A 23,461-nucleotide genomic window follows, 5' to 3' on the forward strand; every position below is an offset into this window, starting at 1 on the left:
GTATCATAAGTTGGCTTTGGCTCAAAAGTTTTTAACATATCGAGATAAGTCAGTAGTAACAAGCGCAATGTTAGCGGTAAAGAAAATTGAGTTTTTGAGTTAGAGCGGTAAGGAAACAGTATAGAGGGGCTCTTTCCTGTCCGTTCTCTCTCCCAAAACTGACTAATAGTGGTAGAGTTTTGGGTAGTAAATTCGCTTCTTGGCCATAGATTGTGGTGAGATCCTTTACGCCGAAAACATATCCAAAGTTTCAGTAAAGTTGGGCGTCATTTCTGATAAAAGAATAAAGAAAAATTCGATCAATGCTGCCCTTGCTCTTTTATTCTTTTATCAGAAATGACTCCCAACTTGGATTTGTTTTCGGCGTAAAGGATCTCACCACAATTTATGGCCTATAAGCGAATTTACTACTAGCGGTTATGCCGGAGGTACTGAGAGGTAAGGCGCTGATATGGCACAGGAACGAAAACAAGCACTGGAGTAAGTGGCAAATCTCCGGGAAGGACTACTCAAGTTCTTCCCTTCCACTTTGTCATTTCGAGAACCTGGAGGATGAGATACGGAAGAGACTGTAAAAGCCACGAGAGACCTTCAAGAACTTTTCGCTCCATATGGCGAATTCATCGTCCTGTAGACGCTGCGGACATGACGGTAATTTCGCGTACAAGTGGTTAGAACCATACACTGCTGCCGGCAGCGTCGGGGAAACGCAGATCGCACTCGTATCGGAAGCTGGGTTACGAGCCCGAGTTGAACAAAAATCCCTAGTATAAACTCAGTTGCGCCCTGTTCAATCATTCGGATCAGAATCGTTCACCGGCTCTTATACGGCGTTTATATTATAATTTTTTGCAGGGTTAACCTTCATTATGAGGATTTATTTGAAGTATATACAATGGAAATGACATTTGAAACCCAGACCCACTGGGTTAACCTTGTTATATGTAAACGGCCTATTAATCGTTCGCTTAATGAAAACACATATATACATACATACACATTAGCTTTGTTCCCGTACTTTTTAATAGTAAAACTCGTAAAAGATTTCTCTCTCTCTCTCTTTTGTTGCCACACAAAAGTTTTTTTCAAAAAGTTCGGGAACGCAAAAATGGAAAAAGCGTCAAAAAAGCTGGAACAAGTGTCAAAGTCGGCGTACCAGCCAATCAGACGCCGGCATTCATGTTACTATTTTTTACACGCTCAAATTTGTCGAGTAAAAAGTTTTTAAAGAGAGCGTCATTCAGCGCCATTTTTGTTTAAAGGGAAGTGAACATTTTACATCTTTTTTGTGTACGGAACGGGTTTTCGTGTAAAAAGTGTAAAAGTCGTAAAAATTGTAAAAACTTTTTAGTTCTGGAACACAGCTATTAACTACAAAAATATTACATTTAGATATTTGTATTCCCTTCATAAAGAAAGATTTAGCCTGCATTAAGTTTAGGAAAAACGTACTTTAGAAAAAATTTTAATTAGAATTATATTTAAGTGGCAGGCAAAAAAATGTTATGTTGTGTGTTTGTGTGTAGAAATTATAACTGCGAAAAAAGTTTTGTCTATGTATGTTTCTTTTTATTTTTTCCTTTTTTCTATCCAAAACAAGAAACATTGAGTAGGTAATGGAATCGATATATTGGGATATGTTCTTTATGTAGAAATTACTTTTATTACAATTGATCCAAAACATAAACAAAACTTTTTTTCATTCTCAATTCGACCAAATAGCCCAAAAACAGCAGATAATAAACATTAGGCCTGTTTGATAACTTCCCAAGTAAAAAGTATTTGCAAGTACTTGCAAGTACTTGCAACTACTTCTCATTTCTCTTTTACTGAACAAGTTTGTTATCGAACAACATTTTGTACAAGTTTGTACAAACTTTTGAGTTATCGTACAGACCTATTAATAAACATTACATTACGGAGGCATCATTTAGCACAGAAGACGGCGTCACTTTATTCATATGTAAATGACATGCTGAACTAAGTCCCAATTTACATTGGGCGAGTTTACTTGCGGCAATTGTCATTTTGTAGGAGAGAGAGGTGAGGCATATGGTAACCCTTTGCCTCTCAGCACCCTCTCTCACCTACAAACTGACAATTGTCGCAAGTAAACACGCCTAATGTAAATTGGGACTAAGCTCTGTTCCTTTACGTGCCTGAGGTTGCCATTTCTTACCATTTTTAACCTGCAAAGTGTTCCTTTACTTTAAAAAGCATACAATTTATATGAGACCAGTTCACCACTTTTACCATTTTTTGCCACTGTTACCATTTTTAAAAGTAAAGGAACAGACCACTAGATTGTGAATCGTTCGTTCGTTGATCGTTCTTTGTGGATCTTTCGGTCGGCGTATGGTATAAGTAAAGAGGTAGGTTTAAATGAAAACAATCTATAGAACCCTTGTTTTTCCTGAATTCTTAAAACTTCAAAATTAGTAAATACAAAAGCAACAAGTGGGTTTGTTTACAATACCTTTTTTGAGCATTTTATAAATAACACGAAAAATGAATGAAGTGTCATGGTTTCTCCACGTAATCGAGTTGTGGATGTGATAAAATGATTGTTTCAATGCAAAGCTGACGGATTTCTTCCATACAAATGTTCTAAGAACTATTTAAAAAAAAAGGGAAAAGGCTAATAATAGTGAAACAAGATTCTACCGTTATTTAAATCCAGATGTGGGTGTAGAGTATATGAAAAATGTATGGAATGTAGACAAAATTTCAACTATAATGAGAACAAGAGCTGATTTATTGCCATTGAAAGGAAACACTTTCAATAATGAGGAAACCCGAAATTGCACATTATGTAACACAGCGGAAATTAAAAATTAGCAACATTTCATAGCCAAATGTCCTTTGTTCAGAGATTTAAGAATACCATACTTTGGAAATACATATCTTGAAGAAATTGATTTAATAAAGGTCTTATAGTGCGGTTACACTACAGTTTTTTGCCGGGTTAACCCACTTTATGAGGATTTATTGCTTAATCTGGTCAAATATGACCAGATTTGCCATACAAAAATTAAATCCTCTCACGACTGGGTTTATTTTAAATCCGACACAAATCCACCAAAAATACAGTGTTGTATTCGGTATTTGTGCAAAAAAATCCAACTCTACTCAAAAAGTACCAAAAGTTGCAACTGTTTTTGCGACAGAGTTTGTCGTGTTTTACACGTTTACGATTGGTCGCATGAGATTTTATGGAGTTAATAAAACTAAAGTTATTTGAAAATCATAAAATTATTTATTTTTTTACATTGGACACTTTTTTAACAAAAAGTACGCTTGATACCATGATACAAAAATGTATCCCTGTGTGTAAAATATACCAATATGAGCAAAGAGGGGACGATATCTCATACGAGAAATTGTAAAAGTGTAAAACACGACTTTATTAGTTATTTTGTATGTATACGTAAACAAACAACAGCTGACAGTTTATATCCTCGAAAAGCTAAGTGTAACCAGCAAAGATTAACCCACTGGATCTATTAAACCCAGTGGGTTAACCTTCAATAGTGTAACCAGGGTATTAAATGGAGATACAGAAAATGGTTGGGACAACTTGTATAACTATGTAAAATGTGCTCTTAATTATAGAAAACTTATAATTCGTGAAGAATTCTAAAATTTAACTGAATAATATAAAATGCATGGTTTAATAAGAAAGGTTAGCCAAAGCTTTATGCCAATTTAAATTTTTTCATTCGAGTATGCCTAAAACTTCAAAACAATATAAACAAACTGTGTATGTGTGTGTGGTGTTTGAATAATATGCCAAACAATTTTAAAAACAATCGAATTCAATGATTTTTAAAATTGGTTTTAGACCATTTGTATGGAAGAAATTGGTGAGATTTGCATTGAAACAATCACTTTATCATATTCACAACTCGATTGTGTGGAGAAAACTTAACTCTTCATTCATTTTCCCCGTTTTTTATAAAATGCTCAAAAAATGCATTGTAAACCAACACACTTGTTGCTTTTATTTTGAAGTTTTAGGAATTCAAGAAAAACAAGGGTTCTATAGATTTTTTTCATTTAAATCTACCTCTTTACTTATACCATGATAAAATGAATTGTAATAATAAGATACATGTATTAACAAATGATAACTAACGGTTTAGACAGACAACTTTAATAAGTTATTGTCAGAATGTAAATATTTTATTTTGTTATCTTTAAGATAATTAGTTTATCCATCAATTTTGTATAAACATATTTTTATGAAAGAAACAAAATAAAACTCTAAAAAAAACTCTATTTTAAAAATCATTGAATTCGATTGTTTTTAAAATTGTTTATCATATTATTCAAACACAACACACACATACACAGAACGTGTATATTGTTTTGAAGTTTTAGGAACAGTTGAAAGAAAAAATTTTAATTGACACAAAGCTTTAGCTAACCTTTCTTATTAAACCATGGACTGATCTTGTTCATACGCTCTTACCCAGCAAAATGTTCGATGCCAAATATGCTATTCAAGAATGGGTGCAAGTGAAATGGAATGTCATTTTTTTAGCATCTTCACTCATTCTTTTTACAAGAGCGTGACCCCCAAAAGATGCAATTCATTTTCAGATCCTAAGCATGTCATCTCCACTAATTTGGTGGAATGGCATCTTCAACAATTCTTTGGCATGGCATCTATACCAATTCTATGGCATGTCATCTTAATTAATTCCCTAGAATAGCATTTTCGCTAATCTTTGGCATGTCATTTTCACCAACCCTTTGGCATGAATTTTTCACGTCTTGTTCGGAAAATGCTGTATTGAGATATGATTTTCATGGTTTTTTTATTTATTCAAAGCAATTTATGAAATAACTATAACTTAATTATAATTGCAGTTTGCTGTTGTAGCAGTCATTTTTCTGCTTAATGAATGTGGCTATGGTGAATTTTGTAGAAGACTCTTTTCTGTGTAAATAGAGTCAGGTAGATTTCTTTGTAAGCATGTCGTCCAAGAATCTATGTCTAAAAATAATCAACTGTCGGCCATAAATAATGGAACAAATGTCGTACCCAAAATAGTAAAGATAGCGAAGGGTCGATAATAAAATATGTATTTTCCATTATCGGCGCAACGTGTGTGTGCACGGCGTCATAATGTATTTATAGATGCAGCGTGCATTTCTAATGTGCGTCCAAACGGAATGTATGTGTATGTGTGTTATACCCCGTTTATATATAACCGGATTTAACAAACCGATTGGGTTTCAAATGTCAATTCCATTGCTTATATTTCAAACAAATCCTCATAAAGAAGGTTAACCCTGCCAAAAGCTCTAATATAAACAGCATATTATTGTTAGATTATAAGATTTAGTTTTAAGGTAGAATGTAAATAAAGAATGAGTCTCTCTAAAGCAACGAAACGAACAACATCGCTAACGCGGGTGTTTTCATTCTCTTAGGTTATTTTTCCTTTGGTTTCTTGGGTGCATTTGTGATGAGACAAGGAGTCGTCTCATCAGTTGGTGACCCCGACGTGATAGGCTCGCGGTTTCAAAAAAAAAAATTTGTGTAGTTTATTCGTGTTAAGTGTAGTGACGTGATAGGCTCGCGGTTTCAAAAAAAAAAAAGAAATTTGTGTAGTTTATTCGTGTTAAGTGTAGTGACGTGGTAGGCTCACATTTTCAAGAAAGAAAAGTGTGTTAGTTTGCGCGTAGTGTTAGGTTTATTCGTTAGGTTATAGAAAGGCGCACAGTCGAAGCAAAGATTGTGTTAGGCCAATTTTTATAGCTACTAATAATAAAATAAATAAAGTGACAAAAAGTGTATTACGTGAAAATGAATTTTCAAGATTTCATCCAACATCAAAGGGTGTTGGGCGAATACATTGTTTCGCTTTATTTCGAACTGAGCAAAATTGCTCAGAAAAGTGTAACCAGGGAAACAAGGGAAAAGTTGTTTAAAGTTGGTAGTTCCTTCACGGAAGCAAGAAGGGATTTTTTAGACAATGATAGGGAGCTCCGTGATATGGGAAAATTTCCATATGAAATGCATAGCATATTCGCCTCAGGTGTGCGGTATGCAATAAAAAAGTTCGACTTCTTAAATCGTCAAGTGCGGATAGATTTTGGGATCGAATCAAAGAAGGATTCGTTAGATACACGAATTCTTTCTAGATATAAATATATAGCTGAGATGGACAGCTTAAGTCCATTGGAACAGTATGAAAAAAGAAACATACTGCGCCATTCAAAAACATTAAAAGGAGGTTTAATTAGAGAGTTTGAATACTCATTAAATGCGCTGGAGACTGAGATAAGGAATGAGTTTCTAAGTGTAGAAGATGTCAAAGACAGATATGATATTGCGTCATCAGTACTGATGCAATATTTGAATGAGTTTCCTAAAGAGGATAATCTCGTAGAAAATTTCAACTTTTTACAAATTTGGTACCGCATGGTGAGATTTGGGAAAAGTTCTAGAGTAGCACCTAAAGAGGTGAAAGTAAAAGATTATGAAGAAATCAATGGGAAATGGGTTCCCAAGTTAAATACTAGAGAGGTAGATAGTAATTCAATTAGAAAAATTGAGCAGAGTTTTCCAGGTAGTATAGACTCTCAACAGCGGAGTGTTGAAGAAACTTCGGAAACTAAGAATGAAAACGTATGCGGTGATGTTTCGCGAATGTTAAAAGTTAAAGTAAATCAATTATTGGACGAAAATAAAAAACTTAAGTCCAATTTGGAGTACAAATCCAAGGACTGGCAAGTTGCTGAAGAAAAGGCTCGAAAGTATGAGTCCCGAGCTGCTGACCTTAGCGTGAAGTATAAAGCAGCAGATGCTGATCGAAAAAAGGCTGTGGAAAAACTTGGTGAAGTGCAGAAAGAATCGGAGTGTCTACGAAAACAATTGGACGAAGCTCGTAAATATTTAAACGCTGAATCTATGATCCGTACTGAGTTGCAAAACCGCATTCAAAGTCTACGCGATGAACTCACGTTTAAGGAGCAGAACCATTTGCGAGAAATTGATGAAATGTATTCTAGCCACCAACTTGAAATCAGTGTGGTGGATGAGCGTCTTTGTAAACAATATGAGACCATATTACAACAGTCGTTGCAAGAGTTGCGTGAACAACACGAAGGAAAAATGCGTAAAATGAAAATGCAGTACGAGCAAAAGATTAAGGATCTCCAAGCAGAAGCCAATCGTGAGTCCGTTGCAGCTTCACGTGCTATCGAAGAATTAGATGTCTCTCATCAAAATATTGAAAGCCTGTATATTCGCATTAGTAAGTTGGAATCTACAAATGCTGCATTGAATGGCCGAAATTGTGATTTGGAAAAATTGCTCGCCAATGAAAGAAGACGCCACGCTTCTGAGATTGCCAAAGTGGACGCTGAATTACAACAGCTACAAGAAAGTGTTGGCTACGAAAAACTATTGTATGACGAAGAAGTTAGTAGCCAAACGGAATGGGCTGTAACTAGCAGAGAATATGACATCGAAATTTCCAAAGGTGATCCTAAAGCAAGGGTACAACAGAAATGTGCCAATGAAGTGCAAATCGATGGCGGTGCTACCGTATCTCAAAGGTTTGTAACGGATACAGCACAAGAACCACCAACAAAAATAATGATGAAGCCACGAAAATGGAAAAGTGGAGAAAACATAAAGACAACACTATATAATGCCAATGAAGAAGTTGCCGGTGCAGATCGTGTCAAGCGTAGAATTATACGTCATGTGTCCAATCATCGTAAAATTAATGAAGAAAGTTCTAGTGCCGAGAAGAATCCTCCAAGAAGAAAATGGATTTACCACGTCTTTCATCGAGGGAAAAGAAGTCATCATCCATACTGGTTGCTGAAGGTGTTGGGTGCCATCACCTAGAATTAAGTCATTATAAGTCTTTATATGTTGTTTATTATTAACTTAGAAAATAAGTAATGAAAAATATTACATTATGATAAGGATTATGATAATATTCCTCTTTAGTAAAAAATAACATACATACATTTTAGTTAAAGAATTAGATAGCTTAAGACCAGAAACTGTTTAGTTCTGTATCTAAATTAGTCTATGTAAATGGAGTCAGATAGCAAGCAAGAAAATGTTCAATGTCCTGTCCTAACAGTTAAAAGATTAGGATCTTTTAAGGCGGGGAGAATGGTGAATTTTGTAGAAGACTCTTTTCTGTGTAAATAGAGTCAGGTAGATTTCTTTGTAAGCATGTCGTCCAAGAATCTATGTCTAAAAATAATCAACTGTCGGCCATAAATAATGGAACAAATGTCGTACCCAAAATAGTAAAGATAGCGAAGGGTCGACAATAAAATATGTATTTTCCATTATCGGCGCAACGTGTGTGTGCACGGCGTCATAATGTATTTATAGATGCAGCGTGCATTTCTAATGTGCGTCCAAACGGAATGTATGTGTATGTGTGTTATTGTTAGATTATAATGTTTGGTTTACATTCGGCGTCTTTTCGTGATTTCGAAGGCGTTTCGTGGTTTCGCGCGGAATCAAGCAAAAATTATCATGATTTCGCATACAAAAATGAAATCATCTCATTTCGTGATTTCAGCGAAATCAACATCGAAATCACAGTACACATGATATACAACCCTGCTTTTGCCTGAAAAAGTACCAAAAGTTGCAACACTTTTCACGTATCACAATAAACAAGGTAGATGGTCAGTTGCTGCAACAACTGACAATGTGCAATGTGAAAAAATATGAAATTACTTTGTTAAAATGCAGTTTTTCATTGTGTTCCCGTACTTTTTAGTGGTTATGTTAGAAAAAAGAGCGAATTTTCATAAATTGCTTCCCCATACAAATTTCTTAAAAAAGACGGGAACGGAAAAATGACGGAAATTGCAAAAACTCCAGCAGAAATGTCAAAATCAACGTATCAGCTATCGTAGTTAGATGCCAACGAACATGCTGCTGGTTTCTAATAGGCCAAAATTGTATGGCAGAAAATAGGAGAAGAGAGTGTTATTCGGCGCTGTTATTGTTTAAAGAGAAGTGCAAGTCTTGCTAGATTTCGGAGTACGGGAAATCATTTTTAGCACTGAACGGGCAAACTACTTCAAGTAATAATATTTTGCAGGTTCTGGGCACAAATTTTATCTATCAAAATTTATTATTATGATGTCTCAACGATAAAATAATTTTTTATTTTTTTTATTTGTTAGTACTATAGACAATTAATACGATATATAGATAATTTTACGGTAATTTTCGAAATAAAGTTGTAAAGTTCTATATTGTCGTATATTTTTGATGACTAATTAAATATACAACAACTTGTTTTGAAAATTCATGTTCGATCAGCTGCGCATATGCATCTACCTTGATAATTGTGATATGTTTGAAATCAACAAAAAAATAAGTATAAACACCGGGGTGTATTTCAGGATTTCGTAAAATCCAGTGGATTTTGGAGCGCAAGTGTAAACTTGGCATAAGATTTAGTTTTAAGGTAGAATGTAAATAAAGAATGAGTCTCTCTAAAGCAACGAAACGAACAACATCGCTAACGCGGGTGTTTTCATTCTCTTAGGTTATTTTTCCTTTGGTTTCTTGGGTGCATTTGTGATGAGACAAGGAGTCGTCCCATCAGGCTACATATTGAAGTTTGTTAGTAGATTTGATGCTAAGCAGATTTTTTGTGTCATGAAACCTTGCTCTATAGAAATTTAAACGGCAGCACCATCCCGAGCGTATTGAGCCAAAAGTACTCTGCTTTGTCCTGACAGCTGACGCTCCTCAGCTGTGATAAATGGTCGACATTCTCCGAGGACCGCATGCAGACGATAGATAGTTGTTTATTGAATATGCGACTGCATTCATGTGAATACTTCTTAAACCTGCTTGATAGGCTTGTTGACCCTGGTTCTGCTCCCAGCGACCATGACATTCAACATTATTGTTCTCAACTCTGCCGCCCAGGTGGTAAACAAAGTGGCCGTAGATTTATTGGCTGATATTTGTATATTCCTCGCGTGGAAAAGGGTGGTAAGATCAGACAAAAATGAGTTCAGCCATTCACAAATTTCATCAGGGAAGGCACCTGACACCAAGATCGTACAATCATCCGCATACGTTATAGGTTAGACAGTTCCTGCAATATCACCTCGGACAACTCACCTCGGACAACTCCAAGTTTCACTCTACGGGTCTCGGACATCTTGATCCTAAATTCTACGCACTACAGGCGTCCAAACATATAATTTATTATCCAACGTTTCAAACTTGGCCGGAGCGTAGTCTGCTCGATGAACTCAAACAGCGTGGAGTGCTTGACAATCTCAAAGGGTTACTATCACTACTATCACTGTTCTATCGCACGGCTTACTTTGATTGAGTCCTCGACTAATATGAGTACAGATGGCGTGTAACGCAGTTGTTGTGCTGCTTGCGGACCTCATGTTATTGATCGGCAACTAGACAGTTATTTCTGATGCTGGGGTCTTTGTTACGGGCGACTAAAGCGAAATTGGTCTGCACGATTTACTTTTGCTGGCATACTTGCTAGGCTTCAGTAGGTCTCAGGCATGTCATCTTAATTAATTCCCTAGAATAGCATTTTCGCTAATCTTTGGCATGTCATTTTCACCAACCCTTTGGCATGAATTTTTCACGTCTTGTTCAGAAAATGCTGTATTGAAATATGATTTTCATGGTTTTTTTATTTATTCAAAGCAATTTATGAAATAACTATAACTTAATTATAATTGCAGTTTGCTGTTGTAGCAGTCATTTTTCTGCTTAATGAATGTGGCTACATATTGAAGTTTGTTAGTAGATTTGATGCTAAGCAGATTTTTTGTGTCATGAAACCTTGCTCTATAGAAATTTAAACGGCAGCACCATCCCGAGCGTATTGAGCCAAAAGTACTCTGCTTTGTCCTGACAGCTGACGCTCCTCAGCTGTGATAAATGGTCGACATTCTCCGAGGACCGCATGCAGACGATAGATAGTTGTTTATTGAATATGCGACTGCATTCATGTGAATACTTCTTAAACCTGCTTGATAGGCTTGTTGACCCTGGTTCTGCTCCCAGCAACCATGACATTCAACTCTATTGTTCTCAACTCTGCCGCCCAGGTGGTAAGCAAAGTGGCCGTAGATTTATTGGCTGATATTTGTATATTCCTCGCGTGGAAAAGGGTGGTAAGATCAGACAAAAATGAGTTCAGCCATTCACAAATTTCATCAGGGAAGGCACCTGACACCAAGATCGTACAATCATCCGCATACGTTATAGGTTAGACAGTTCCTGCAATATCACCTCGGACAACTCACCTCGGACAACTCCAAGTTTCACTCTACGGGTCTCGGACATCTTGATCCTAAATTCTACGCACTACAGGCGTCCAAACATATAATTTATTATCCAACGTTTCAAACTTGGCCGGAGCGTAGTCTGCTCGATGAACTCAAACAGCGTGGAGTGCTTGACAATCTCAAAGGGTTACTATCACTACTATCACTGTTCTATCGCACGGCTTACTTTGATTGAGTCCTCGACTAATATGAGTACAGATGGCGTGTAACGCAGTTGTTGTGCTGCTTGCGGACCTCATTTTATTGATCGGCAACTAGACAGTTATTTCTGATGCTGGGGTCTTTGTTACGAGCGACTAAAGCGAAATTGGTCTGCACGATTTACTTTTGCTGGCATACTTGCTAGGCTTCAGTAGGTCTCAGGCCACACTAGAGTGATTTCATTGAAATAATTTGATGAAATTAGGCGTTCTTAGCTCGAGTTCCCCACTACAGCAAAATCATAAAATTACTTTAGTATGGAACTCGATCTAAGAACGCATCAGTTTTCACTCTGTCTTTCGTTACGAACGGTCGCAAACTATCACAACAATTAATAGTGATTTCATCTTGTTTTCGAAACTGCACTCATCAACATAAAAGTGTTTATAAACTTTTTCGTTTTCGTTTCGGGAGACAAATCCGACACTCATAAAATATACATAAACAAAAAAATCCTAAATGGCCCGCGGGCCACAGAGGAGCGGAGCTCGCCCAAAGAGCAGGGCAAATGTTTTCAAACACCAAAAACCATCGCTGGTATATGGTCTAAGCATTGATTCTGATCGACCATCAACATCTAGAAATAACAGGTTTAACGTGTTATCCGACCAACACGAAATGGATGTAGCACAAGAGTCCAACATCATTGAAGAGGAAAGACCTCCAAAACCACCTCCAATTGTTGCGGACAGTAGCATATCCCTGAGAGAGGCACAACACTTACTAGGCAGAGACTGCACTTACAAACGTACGTCAATGGGCACTAAGATTTTCCCAAAAACTATGGAAAAATTTGAATTTTGCAAGAATGCTCTTCTTGAAAATAAGATAGAGTTTCATTCTTATAATTCAAAAGAAAACCGCCTTTTTACCGTATTTCTTCACGGCCTACCAAAAATGGAAACTAAAGACATCACAAATGATCTTTTGAGTTATAACCTGTCACCTACTTCTGTTACAGAAGTAAACACAAGGTATAGCAGTGATAACGATGCAGTCTATAAGGTACAGTTTGCACGTAGAAATTTCAATCCCTTGTATTTACAAAAAGTGGAAACCATAAATGATGTGTATATCACTTGGAGAAAACGACGGCCAAAAAGCAATAACAAACCCACGCAATGCTGGAATTGTCTCATGTACGGGCATGGAGGAGAGCATTGCAACAGACGTCCCGCTTGCATGATCTGTGCAAATCAACATCACACGAGTGACTGTCCATTCAACAGCACTGACAAAAAACCTGCAGTCTTCACATGCTTTAACTGCAAGAAATTTGGTAGGGAGAGAACTGATCACTCTGCCAACGATGTCAGTTGTCCTCTTCGAGCCCATTACCTAGAGGTACGCGAGAAAGCGACAACAAAACAAAACGGGAGAACACACATCGTTCGTAAGAACACTAATGTCCGAACCCAAGAAGCGATACACATACCTTCAAACAACAACAATTCTACGGTACACAATCACCAAGTAGTAAATCCCCGTTCTTACTCATCTCAAGTGAGAAATGACAAACAAAACGATCTCTTCTCCATTGATGAATTATTTAATATATTTACATCAGCTCTCGATGAATTGAGCAAATGTACAAAGACATAGAACTGTAAAGATTGGACATAGTGCATAATGCAGTTCAATTTTACTATTAAATCATAGAGGGTGTTTGTGTATAACAGACAACTAACAGAACACGACGACAACAAAAACAAGTATAACATAATTTTATGTCACCATATTGGAACATAACATTATGTTAGACCTCCAGCGCCATCTGTCGATGTATAGTAGCAATGTAAATGTCCCATCTTGTTATATTTTATGTCTTTGAAATGTACAACTAAGGTACAACAGGTGCATGTTGTGATGTCTATGGTCAAACATGCTTATGACATTAAATAATATCACTGAACTTAGAGCTCTTCACTGGAATTCCAACGGAGTTTCAAATTATTCTCTACTTAAGCATTTGGAAGCACTGCTGGAGAAATATAACATTCACGTAGCATCACTCAATGAAACATTTTTTAATAGTAACCACAACCCGTACTTTAATAATTACATATTACATAGAAATGACCGCACACTATCAAGAGGGGGCGGAGTGGCTCTCTTGATTCATAGATCTCTTACACACTCTGTGATGCCACTTACCAAAACTTCAAATATTGAAAATCTATCGATAGAACTCTTTTTAAATCAAAGAAGAGTAATAATAACTGCTGCGTACTCACCTAGATATACTAGAAATTTTAAAAATGATATTATAGCTCTGACACAAAGCAACAACGAATTTATCCTCCTAGGAGATTTAAATGCTAAACATCCCAGTTGGAACTGTCAAATGACTAACACCGCCGGTATCACACTAAACAATCTTATATGCCATTTAGATATGACACCATTAGCCGGATTTAGCGCATTATCAGGATTTATTTGCTAAATCCAGCCAAAATCTACCAGATTTCCCATACAAAAATAAATCCTCCTATTGAGTGGATTTGTTTTAAATCTGGCATAAATCCTCGTATACAACTCTGTTTTTAGCAACATGTTGCTAGAAAATACAAAAAGTTGCAAGCTGGCACAAGAAACAAGGTAGATGCATCGGTGAATTGCTACACTAAAAATAATTTAAAATGTAAAAATTTGTAAACAAGGCGGAAAAATTAAATTTGTTTTGATGTACAAAGTTGATTTTAATCAACCAAGACTAATATTTATGATGTCTAAACGATAAAATAATTCGTTTATTTATTTTAGATGGGCAAACTGCGATAAAATAATAATTTATTTCCTCTTTAGTTAGCATTAGTAGCATAATGTGCCAACATTTTCAGTATTAAACAATACATTTGTAATTTGACGTATGTTTTTTGAGACGAATTCAATTTACAAAAAATTCTTTTTACGTTTAACATTCGTTCAGATGGGCTGATGCATCTACCTTGGTAATTGTGCTATGAACAAAAATCAGCTGATTGCCATTTAAATCCTCCAAAATGTATATCTAAATGCAATGAGATTTGTACTGGATTTATTAAATCCAGTCGAGGATTTATGGCTAGTCTAAATGAGCTATTACCCAATCCCAAAACTTTTTCGTTTACTCTCCTGATAGTCCTACCTTGTACCCGCACCAGAGGCACAGAGAAGCATCCACTGTGGATTTAGTTCTGAGTAACTCATCGCTACCAATACATTTAAGAACTCTGGGATATGAAATCCCTTCGGATCACCGTCCTGTCTTATGCACAATAGGGTGTGCAAACTATAGAACAAATGATTTAAACAAAAGTGTTTATCAAGTCTGTAACTGGAGGTTGTACAAAGACAAAATTAGCCATAGCATAAGGCTAAACAACTCATACAACACAAAAACCGCAATTGATAATGAAATAGCTAGTTTTACAAACTCAATATTATCTGCAAGAGATGCGGCTACACCAAAAGGATGTTATTCCAAAGATACTAGTTTACCAGATGACATACTAAATTATATAAGTGAAAGGAATAAATTCAAAAGGAAACAACAACGTGCGACTGACTCTCGATTAGCGTCATTTTATGAACAATGCACTAATTTTTTAAATAAAATCATAAACAAAAGGATAAATATCGAAAGAAATCGAAAATGGTCAGCACTTTTATCGCAAATGAAACCAGGAGACAAACGCTTCTGGAATCTGAGTAGAAAACTTAGAGGAAAACGAAAAAATCCATTCCCCCATTTTGAAATTGGCTCAGACAAACTTATTTCAGATGCTGAAAAATCTGAATGTTTGGCCACTACATTCTTACAGTCTCATTATCTTACAATGAACCTTACCCATCCATCTGAAAACAAAATTAATAGAAATGTAGAAAAGTTTCTAACAGAACCTCCATACGCAGAAAATATAGAGTACATAACTGAAAGCGAAATGATTAACATTCTATCAAATCTCAACTGCTCGAAATCTCCGGGTTTCGACGAAATCCCAAATATTCTCCTCAAGAACCTCCCGGAAAACGCAATAAAGCTGATAGTTTTAATATTCAATAGCTGTTTTCGACTAAACTATTTTCCTTCTGTTTTTAAAAAAGCCAAAATAATAGCTGTTCTTAAACCCAATAAGCCCAAACATGATGCTACCAGCTATAGACCTATAAGTCTTCTAAGCAATATTGGAAAACTTTTTGAAAAGTGCATTCATCTAAGATTAAACGAATTTGTTTCCATCAACAATCTAGTGGCAAAGGAACAATTCGGCTTTAAAAAAGGTCACAGCACAGTCCACCAAATAAAAAGAATACAAAATAAAATTAAGAACAATAAACTGCACAGAAAATCTACTGGAGTTATCCTGTTGGACATCGAAAAAGCATTCGATACAGTGTGGCATAACGGAATAATACACAAGTTTCTCCAAATGAATATTCCTAAATATTTATGCAAGCTAATTGCAGATTTTCTGGAAAATAGATCATTTGCTGTATCTATAAACAACTCAATATCATCCACGAAACAAATCCCAGCCGGTCTTCCTCAAGGATCAATCTTGTCTCCCATTCTTTATAATATATACATTTCGGACTTTAGACCAACCAAAAATTTTGATGTTGCCTATTATGCAGACGACACAGCACTAATCTGCAGAAGCAAATTAACTAGCGCGCTACTGAAAAGAATGGAGGAAAGTTTAGCAGTATGCAGCAAATACTTCGCAAAATGGAAGATAAGAATAAATCAGGGAAAAACTCAGGCCATTATATTTCCGTTCAATAAATCCCCAAAACGAATACCTACGCGCCAACTTTCATTCAATGGGGACAATATAGATATTAAAACGGAAGTAAAATATCTTGGTGTAATTCTAGACCATAAGCTCCTCTTTCGTCAGCACATCGAAACTGCTTGTTCGAAAGCAACGAAGACTTTCCGGGCACTATGGCCTCTGCTGAACAGGCGATCTAAACTCAACCCCAAAAATAAAAATCTATTATACAAATGTGTGATAAGGCCGATTATGTCGTACGCTTCACCTATATGGTACAGGACTGCTAAATGTCACATGAAAAAAATGAAAATCATCCAAAACAAATGCTTAAAAATAATAAACTGTAAACCCTGGAGATATTCCACTTCTCAATTATACAGAGAGACTGGTTATGAAACTTTCGCCGAATTCATAGACAGACAAATAGTAAATTTTTTTAATAATATCAGAAACTCTGATTATGATATAATGAGAGAATGTTTAGACTTATTTTAATTACACATACCATAACATGAAATTACCAAACCGAAAAATATGTGATATATATCAGACTATTGAAAAATTATCTGCTATATTCACATAGATTTTCAAATAATGTTTGAAACTCTTCCCGCTTTAATTTAAGGTTTTCCCTTTTTTGCCTATAAAACTAGTAATTAATATATACAAATACATAAAGTCTAAATATGATTTAAGAAATATTTGTTGTAATATCTTAAGTGATAAATCTCATTAAAATAATTGTATATGAAATTGTATAACTCGATATCTGGATAAATAAATGAATTGAAAAATTGAATCTAAGAACGCATAATTTCATGAAATTATTTCACTGAAATCGCTCTAGTGTGGGCCGGGACTAGCTGATATATTTTCCAGACTTCGGGAACAATGTGTGTGGCTAGCGACAGGTTGAGAACTTTATTGCGATACTTGACATTCGGCCGTCCAGCTGTTGCAGTTTAAGCACCGCCGCTACTCGCAACATAGTTTAATTCCTCCGCAACTGATTGATTGATTCATCTTAGTCCAGGTCCACACTAGCGTGAATTTCATTAAAAAGTTTCATGAAATTAAGCGTTTCTAGATCGAGTTCCATAGTAGGGTAAAATCATGAAATTGCTGTTGTGGGGAATTCGACCTAAGAACGCCTAATTTCATGAAATTTTTTAATGAAATTCACGCTAGTGTGGACCAGCCCTTACAAAAGGTTTTTCAGTTCCCATCACCAGTACACATTTCACTCTAACTGCAAATTATTATTTCGTAAATTTTATTTTACGAACATTTTGGAAATGTAGGGATCTACAAATCGACTTGTAGAGCAGGGCTCTCTAGAGCAGACAAGGAAAATTTTATAATACCAAAGATTGCAGTCCGACTCTATTTTTTGCTCAATGATTGGGACTTCCTAGCGTAATAAATCTTACATAGCTTTAATAAATCTTAGATAAGTAAAAGAAAAAATATATACATGTGTATAAATAAAAACACAAAAGTCATCTCTATTGGATCGATGGAATGGGTTCGAATGCTGATAAAAAGATCGGATCTATCACGACTTCCTTTGAATGGGTTCAAATGCTGATGAGAAGATTGGATCTTTCACGACTTCATTCGACCCATAACTACGAATAAATTACTTACATATTTCCCCACACAATATTCTATGAACGAACGACGATTTTTCTACGTTGTTTGATTAGAAATACTCCCAGAACGACGAATAAGTATGTCCCATCCCTAACAATTGAGAGAATTTATCGAAAAAATTAATTATGACATGTCTAAATTCAAAATTGAAAAATTTGTTAAAAACACTAAAATTTTTTAGAAAAAAGGAAAAAGATGAATGGAAATTAATGAACTAAACATTTTATATAAATGCAGAAGGAAGATGGATGTGTTTCCTTCTTAATTCCACACACATTTCTTGTCCATTAGTTCAAAATCGCGTAAAAATCGGAAACAAATAACTGAAAGCCTGTATACACAAACATTGTTTCGACATGTTTCTCTCTCTTTAATTTTGAACATAGAAACATATAAAAATATGTATATTGAAAATATTGAAAATACAAAATGATTCAGAATTTATGGAAAAAATGAATGAAATGTGTGTAATTAAATATAGAAGATACATTTGAAGGAAAGTCTATTGCTTTTCCTATTCATTTAATGTATATTTTATGTGCTTACGGTTCAAATTTTCGTGAAAACAAGGAAACAAAAATTAAGGAAATTTTGTTTATGTTTCTGTTAATTACGAATGGTGTCGTGGAAACGGGTTAATTCGTGTACGTCGTTCGACAGGCGAACAACGTAATTTAAACGCTCGTGTGAACATGACATAACGCCATGGTAGAACAAACCAGTGGTCTGTTCCTTTACTTCTGAAAATGGCAAAACCGGCAAAAGTAGCAAAAGTTGTAAACTGCCCCCATATGAATTGTATGGTGTCTGAAGTAAAGGAACGCTTTCCGAGTAAAAAGTGGTAAAACTTGAAGATTCTTGAACGTAAAGGAACGGAGCTCAGGTAAGTACAAAGACATAAAATATAACAAGATGGGACATTTACATTGCTACTATACATCGGCAGATGGCGCTGGAGGTCTAACATAATGTTATGTTCCAATATGGTGACATAAAATTATGTTATACTTGTTTTTGTTACTGTCGTGTTCTGTTAGTTATCTGTTATACACAAACACCCTCTATGGTTTAATAGTTAAATTGAACTGCATTATGCACTATGTCCAATCTTTACAGTTCTATGTCTTTGGTAAGACCGTGTTTAGACATTCAAAGTGGAAAGAAAATTTTTCTTCTTAATTTCTTTTAAAATTTCCTTGTTATTTAGACACGGAAATCATGTTTGTGTCAATTTTATAATTTTTCTTATTCTTCTTCACACTCATTTTCTCATTGCGCCGTTCAAAAACAAAGCCAAGGCAAAATTGTAATGAAAAGTAAAAATGGACGTGTTTGATAAACAATTAATTATTAAAGGAACACTTGAATTGCATTTTAATTTTGATATTTCCACTTATTTTGAATTATTTTTGCTTAAAAAAATAGTTTTTCCTCCAAATGGTTTTTTTAATTATCTCCGCTGTTGTTTGTTTCTCGACAGAGAAAATAAAATGAAAGAAAATGCAAAAACAAATCTGCAGCCAACTTCAGGTTGTATACGAAGAAAAACGAAACAAAACAGAATTTGCCAGTACAGAGGTGTGTGTACCCCCTCTTATTCCTCTCTACTCCCTCACCCATAAACTCAATTTTCTTTCCCATCAACTTTCCCTGTATAAACAGGGACTAAGTAAGTACTACAAGAAATACAACTCAACAACAACCACATAGGAATTTGTTTTTGTTTGGAACCATGGTACAATAAGAAAGGTAGATGCATCGGCGAATTGCTACAACAAAGCAACTTTTTTTGTAATGTAAACTGTCAAAATTTTCGCCAAATGCTCTCTTGTTGTCTCTTTTTATCGCTTGTGTTTGCCTATAAAGTGTAGACATGCTATCTCTTACTTATCGAATCATATGGTTTTTTGTTTTGATTTTTCATGTCGAATTCCTAGTTTTTTGACGTTTTAGATTCGATCAGCTGGGCTGAGGCATCTACCTTTCTAATTGTACCATGTTTGGAACGTTATGCTAAGTTTACATTTACGAAATCCACTCGATTTCAACTGTCAATTCCATAGCTCAAACGTCAAATGAAATCTCATCTGGATTTCATTTGACGTTTTTAACCTATGGATTTGACAGTTGAAATCGAGTGGATTTCGTAAATGTAAACCAAGCATTAGTGTCAAATATAAATGTAAACAAAATAAGGAAATGTCTATAAATTATTGGAATTTAAAAATCTAATATTTTTCACATTTGATTGAATATTTGGGAAAACATGAATGAAAACTCGTTAGATTTTCAATTTGAATGTTTCCATATCATTCCACTAAATGCATAATTTCTCGCAGAATGTAGAATTCTTGCAAAAATGTTTGGGGTCGCTGGTAATTCATTGCAAAAATATAAGCTGTTTCGGTCGTTTGCTTTTGAAAACAAAAAAGCACATGTTTATTAGGGCTTTACTCTTTTGAAGTTTAACAAAATACCACACATATTAACAAATATTGTACCGCCTCTATTAGCGGTGTTTTAGTGTGCGCCATGTCGTTCGGACCTGGAGGAGGTTACATGTCAATAATATGAAGGAGTCTTTATGGGAAATAGTTTTTTTTTTTCTGATGAATAAATTTCTTCTTAAGAAAATATATATCCCTAATATACATCGAACATAGAAATAAATATATAAAATGTCGTATGAAATTTGACACTAACATTCCACCCCAGTTCAGTCAGCTGGGTATTGCTGCTACCTTTTCTTGTTCTACCATGGTGTAACGCAAAAAAAAAACAGCTGATCTTCATACCAGTTGTCAAAATGCGTTATTGTGAATAAAATCACATACAAAATGTAAACAAGCATTTCAATGTAATGCATTATTGTGAGCAAATTTGACGTTTGACATGATTTGATGTAACAGTACCCATGGCACAATAATACAGGTACAGCGGCAAAAACAGCTGGTTATCACGCTAGTTGTCGGAATTCATTATTGTAAATAAAAACACATACAAAATGTAAACATGCAATTCACAATAATACATTATTGTGACCAAATTTGACGTTTGGTATGATTTGATGTAATGTCATGTTCACACGATCGTTTCAATTACGTTGTTCGCCTGTCGAACGACGTACACGAATTAACCCGTTTTCACGACCCCATTCGTAATTAACAGAAACATAAACAAAATTTCCTTCATTTTTGTTTCGTTGTTTTCACGAAAATTTGAACCGAAAACACAAAAATTATACATTAAATGGATAGGAAAAGCAATAGACTTTCCTTCAAATATATCTTCTATATTTAACTACACACATTTCATTAATTTTTTCCATAAATTCTGAATAATTTTGTATTTTCAATATATTTTTATATGTTTCTATTTTCAAAATTAAAGAGAGAGAGAGACATGTCAAAACAATGTTTGTGTATACAGACTTTCAGTAATTTGTTTCCTTTTTGTTTCTGATTTTTTACGCGATTTTGAACTAATGGACAAGAAATGTGTGTGGAATTAAGAAGGAAACACAACCATCTTCCTTCTGCATCTATATAAAATGTTTAGTTAATTAATTTTCATTCATTTTTTTTCCTTTTTTCTAAAAATTTTTGTGTTTTCAAAAAATTTTTCAATTTTAAATTTAGACATGTCATAATTAATTTTTTCAATAAATTCTCTCATTTGTTAGGGATGGGACATACTTATTCGTCGTTCAGAGAGTATTTCTAATTGAACAACGTAGAAAAATCGTCGTTCGTTCATAGAATTTTGTGTGGGGAAATAAGTAATTTATTCGTAGTTATGGGTCGAACAACGAATAGAGAACGAACGACGTACCGTGAAAACGGGCTATAACACCTTCTTATTCCACCATGGTTGTACCCATGCTACAATTAAAAAGGTAGATGCATCGGCGAATTGCTACAACAAAGCAACATTTTTTGTAATGTAAACTGTCAAAATTTTCGCCAAATGGTCTCTTGTTTTATCTTTTTATCGCTTGTGTTTGTCTATAAAGTGTAGACATGCTATCTCTTACTTACCGAATCATATGGTTTTTTGTTTTGATTTTTCATGGCGAATTCCTAGTTTTTTTTGACGTTTTAGATTCAATCAGATGGGCTGAGGCATCTACCTATGTAATTGTACCATGGTTTACCCATGAATAAGAAGGTGTTACATCGATAACAATCATCGGGCCATTTACCACACCAAACGTCAAAATAACGTGAATATGAGTTGCTTGTTTACCTTTTGTATGTAATTTTATTCACAATAATACATTTTGACAACTAATGTGCTAATCAGCTGTTTTTGCCGTTGTATCCATGGTGGAATAAGGTGTTACATCAAATCATGTCCAACGTCAAATTTGCTCACAATAATGCATTACTGTGAATTGCTTGTTTACATTTTGTATGTGGTTTTATTCACAATAACGCATTTTGACAACTGGTATGAAAATCAGCTGTTTTTGGCGTTACACCTTAGAGGTAGTTTACACTATCTATCAATATCATATGACACGAAATTAAAATATTCCATATCTACTCACGCAGGCAATGTGGAGACGTAATTTATTACAATTTTGCTGGTGTGGACGCGCAAAGTAAATGGCGTAAGGCAAATCTCCAATATTGCACATATTAGCGACTATATAATGATGGAAAATTTAATGTCATATGACATTCACATATAGTGTAAACTACCCCTTATTATTCCACCATGGTTGTACCTTTATTATTGTGCTATGGTATACAGGTAATGCCTTGTTCAGACTGACGGTGTTTCGCTCTCTATTCGTTGTTCGACCCCAAATTACGATGTAATTACTTCATTTCCCATACAAAACATTGAGAACGAACAACGATTTGTGTACATTGTTCAATTTAAATTACTCTCAGAACGACGATAAAATATGTCCCATCTCTAACAAATGAGAGAATTTATCGAAATAAATTAATTATGACAGGAAAAATATAAAATTTAAAAATTTATTAAAAACCTAAAAAATTTTAGAAAAACTGCAAAATATGAATGAAAAGTAAACGGTTTAACGCCTAGTATACATTCAAATCATAGCAAATTTTGTCTTCTCTTTCATTGCATTTACATTTCTTGTCCATCGTTTCAAATTCGCGTACAAATTTAGAAACAAAAATCAAATGCCTGCCGGAAAGTCTGTATACCAAAAAGTTATTTTGGCAGGTCTCTCTCTCGTTAATTTTTAAAATAGAACAATTTGAAAATATACTGAAAACACCAAAATTGTGAGAAAAAATAGAAAACATGAATGAAACTAATATAATTTAATATTAAATAGATATCTGAAAGAAGGACAAATATTTTTTCGGTTCATATCAATTAACTTTACTCGTGTTTTGGCTGAAACTTTCTTTAAAATCAGTAAACAAAAACTATGAAAATATGAATCATGTTGCTATGAATGATGTACCATGTCGTATGAACGGGTTAATTCGTGTACGTAATTATGAGAACGAACGACGTTATTC

The 23,461-nt window shown here is 34.8% G+C and overlaps 2 protein-coding genes across 4 annotated transcripts in view; one reads left to right on the plus strand and one right to left on the minus strand.

The window, feature by feature from the left end:
- Positions 1–23,461, minus strand: part of LOC141388149 (ADP-ribosylation factor-like protein 3) — a 40,681-nt gene that overhangs the window by 14,721 nt on the left and 2,499 nt on the right. Inside the window, exon 1 of one of the 2 annotated variants that reach the window (XM_073958191.1) lies at positions 7,799–7,861. The exons of the other annotated variant lie outside the window; for it this stretch is intronic. Coding sequence (XP_073814292.1) covers positions 7,799–7,831 — 33 coding nt within the window. The 5' untranslated portion in view covers positions 7,832–7,861. Of the gene's footprint in view, positions 1–7,798; positions 7,862–23,461 lie in introns of those variants that run through there. 2 annotated transcript variants of the gene reach the window in all.
- Positions 4,667–23,461, plus strand: part of LOC141388041 (lamin Dm0-like) — a 184,140-nt gene continuing 165,345 nt past the window's right edge. The window contains exons 1-2 of one of the 2 annotated variants that reach the window (XM_073958130.1): positions 4,667–8,444; positions 9,458–9,519. In XM_073958130.1, the coding sequence (XP_073814231.1) occupies positions 5,816–7,870 (2,055 nt within the window). In that variant the 5' untranslated portion in view covers positions 4,667–5,815 and the 3' untranslated portion in view covers positions 7,871–8,444; positions 9,458–9,519. Of the gene's footprint in view, positions 8,445–9,457; positions 9,520–23,461 lie in introns of those variants that run through there. The other variant, XM_073958129.1, reaches the window with a different exon arrangement.

This window comes from Musca autumnalis, unplaced genomic scaffold (genome assembly GCF_047663935.1).
Source record: "Musca autumnalis isolate F117 unplaced genomic scaffold, ASM4766393v1 scaffold_1, whole genome shotgun sequence".
In the NCBI taxonomy this organism is placed as follows: domain Eukaryota; kingdom Metazoa; phylum Arthropoda; class Insecta; order Diptera; family Muscidae; genus Musca; species Musca autumnalis.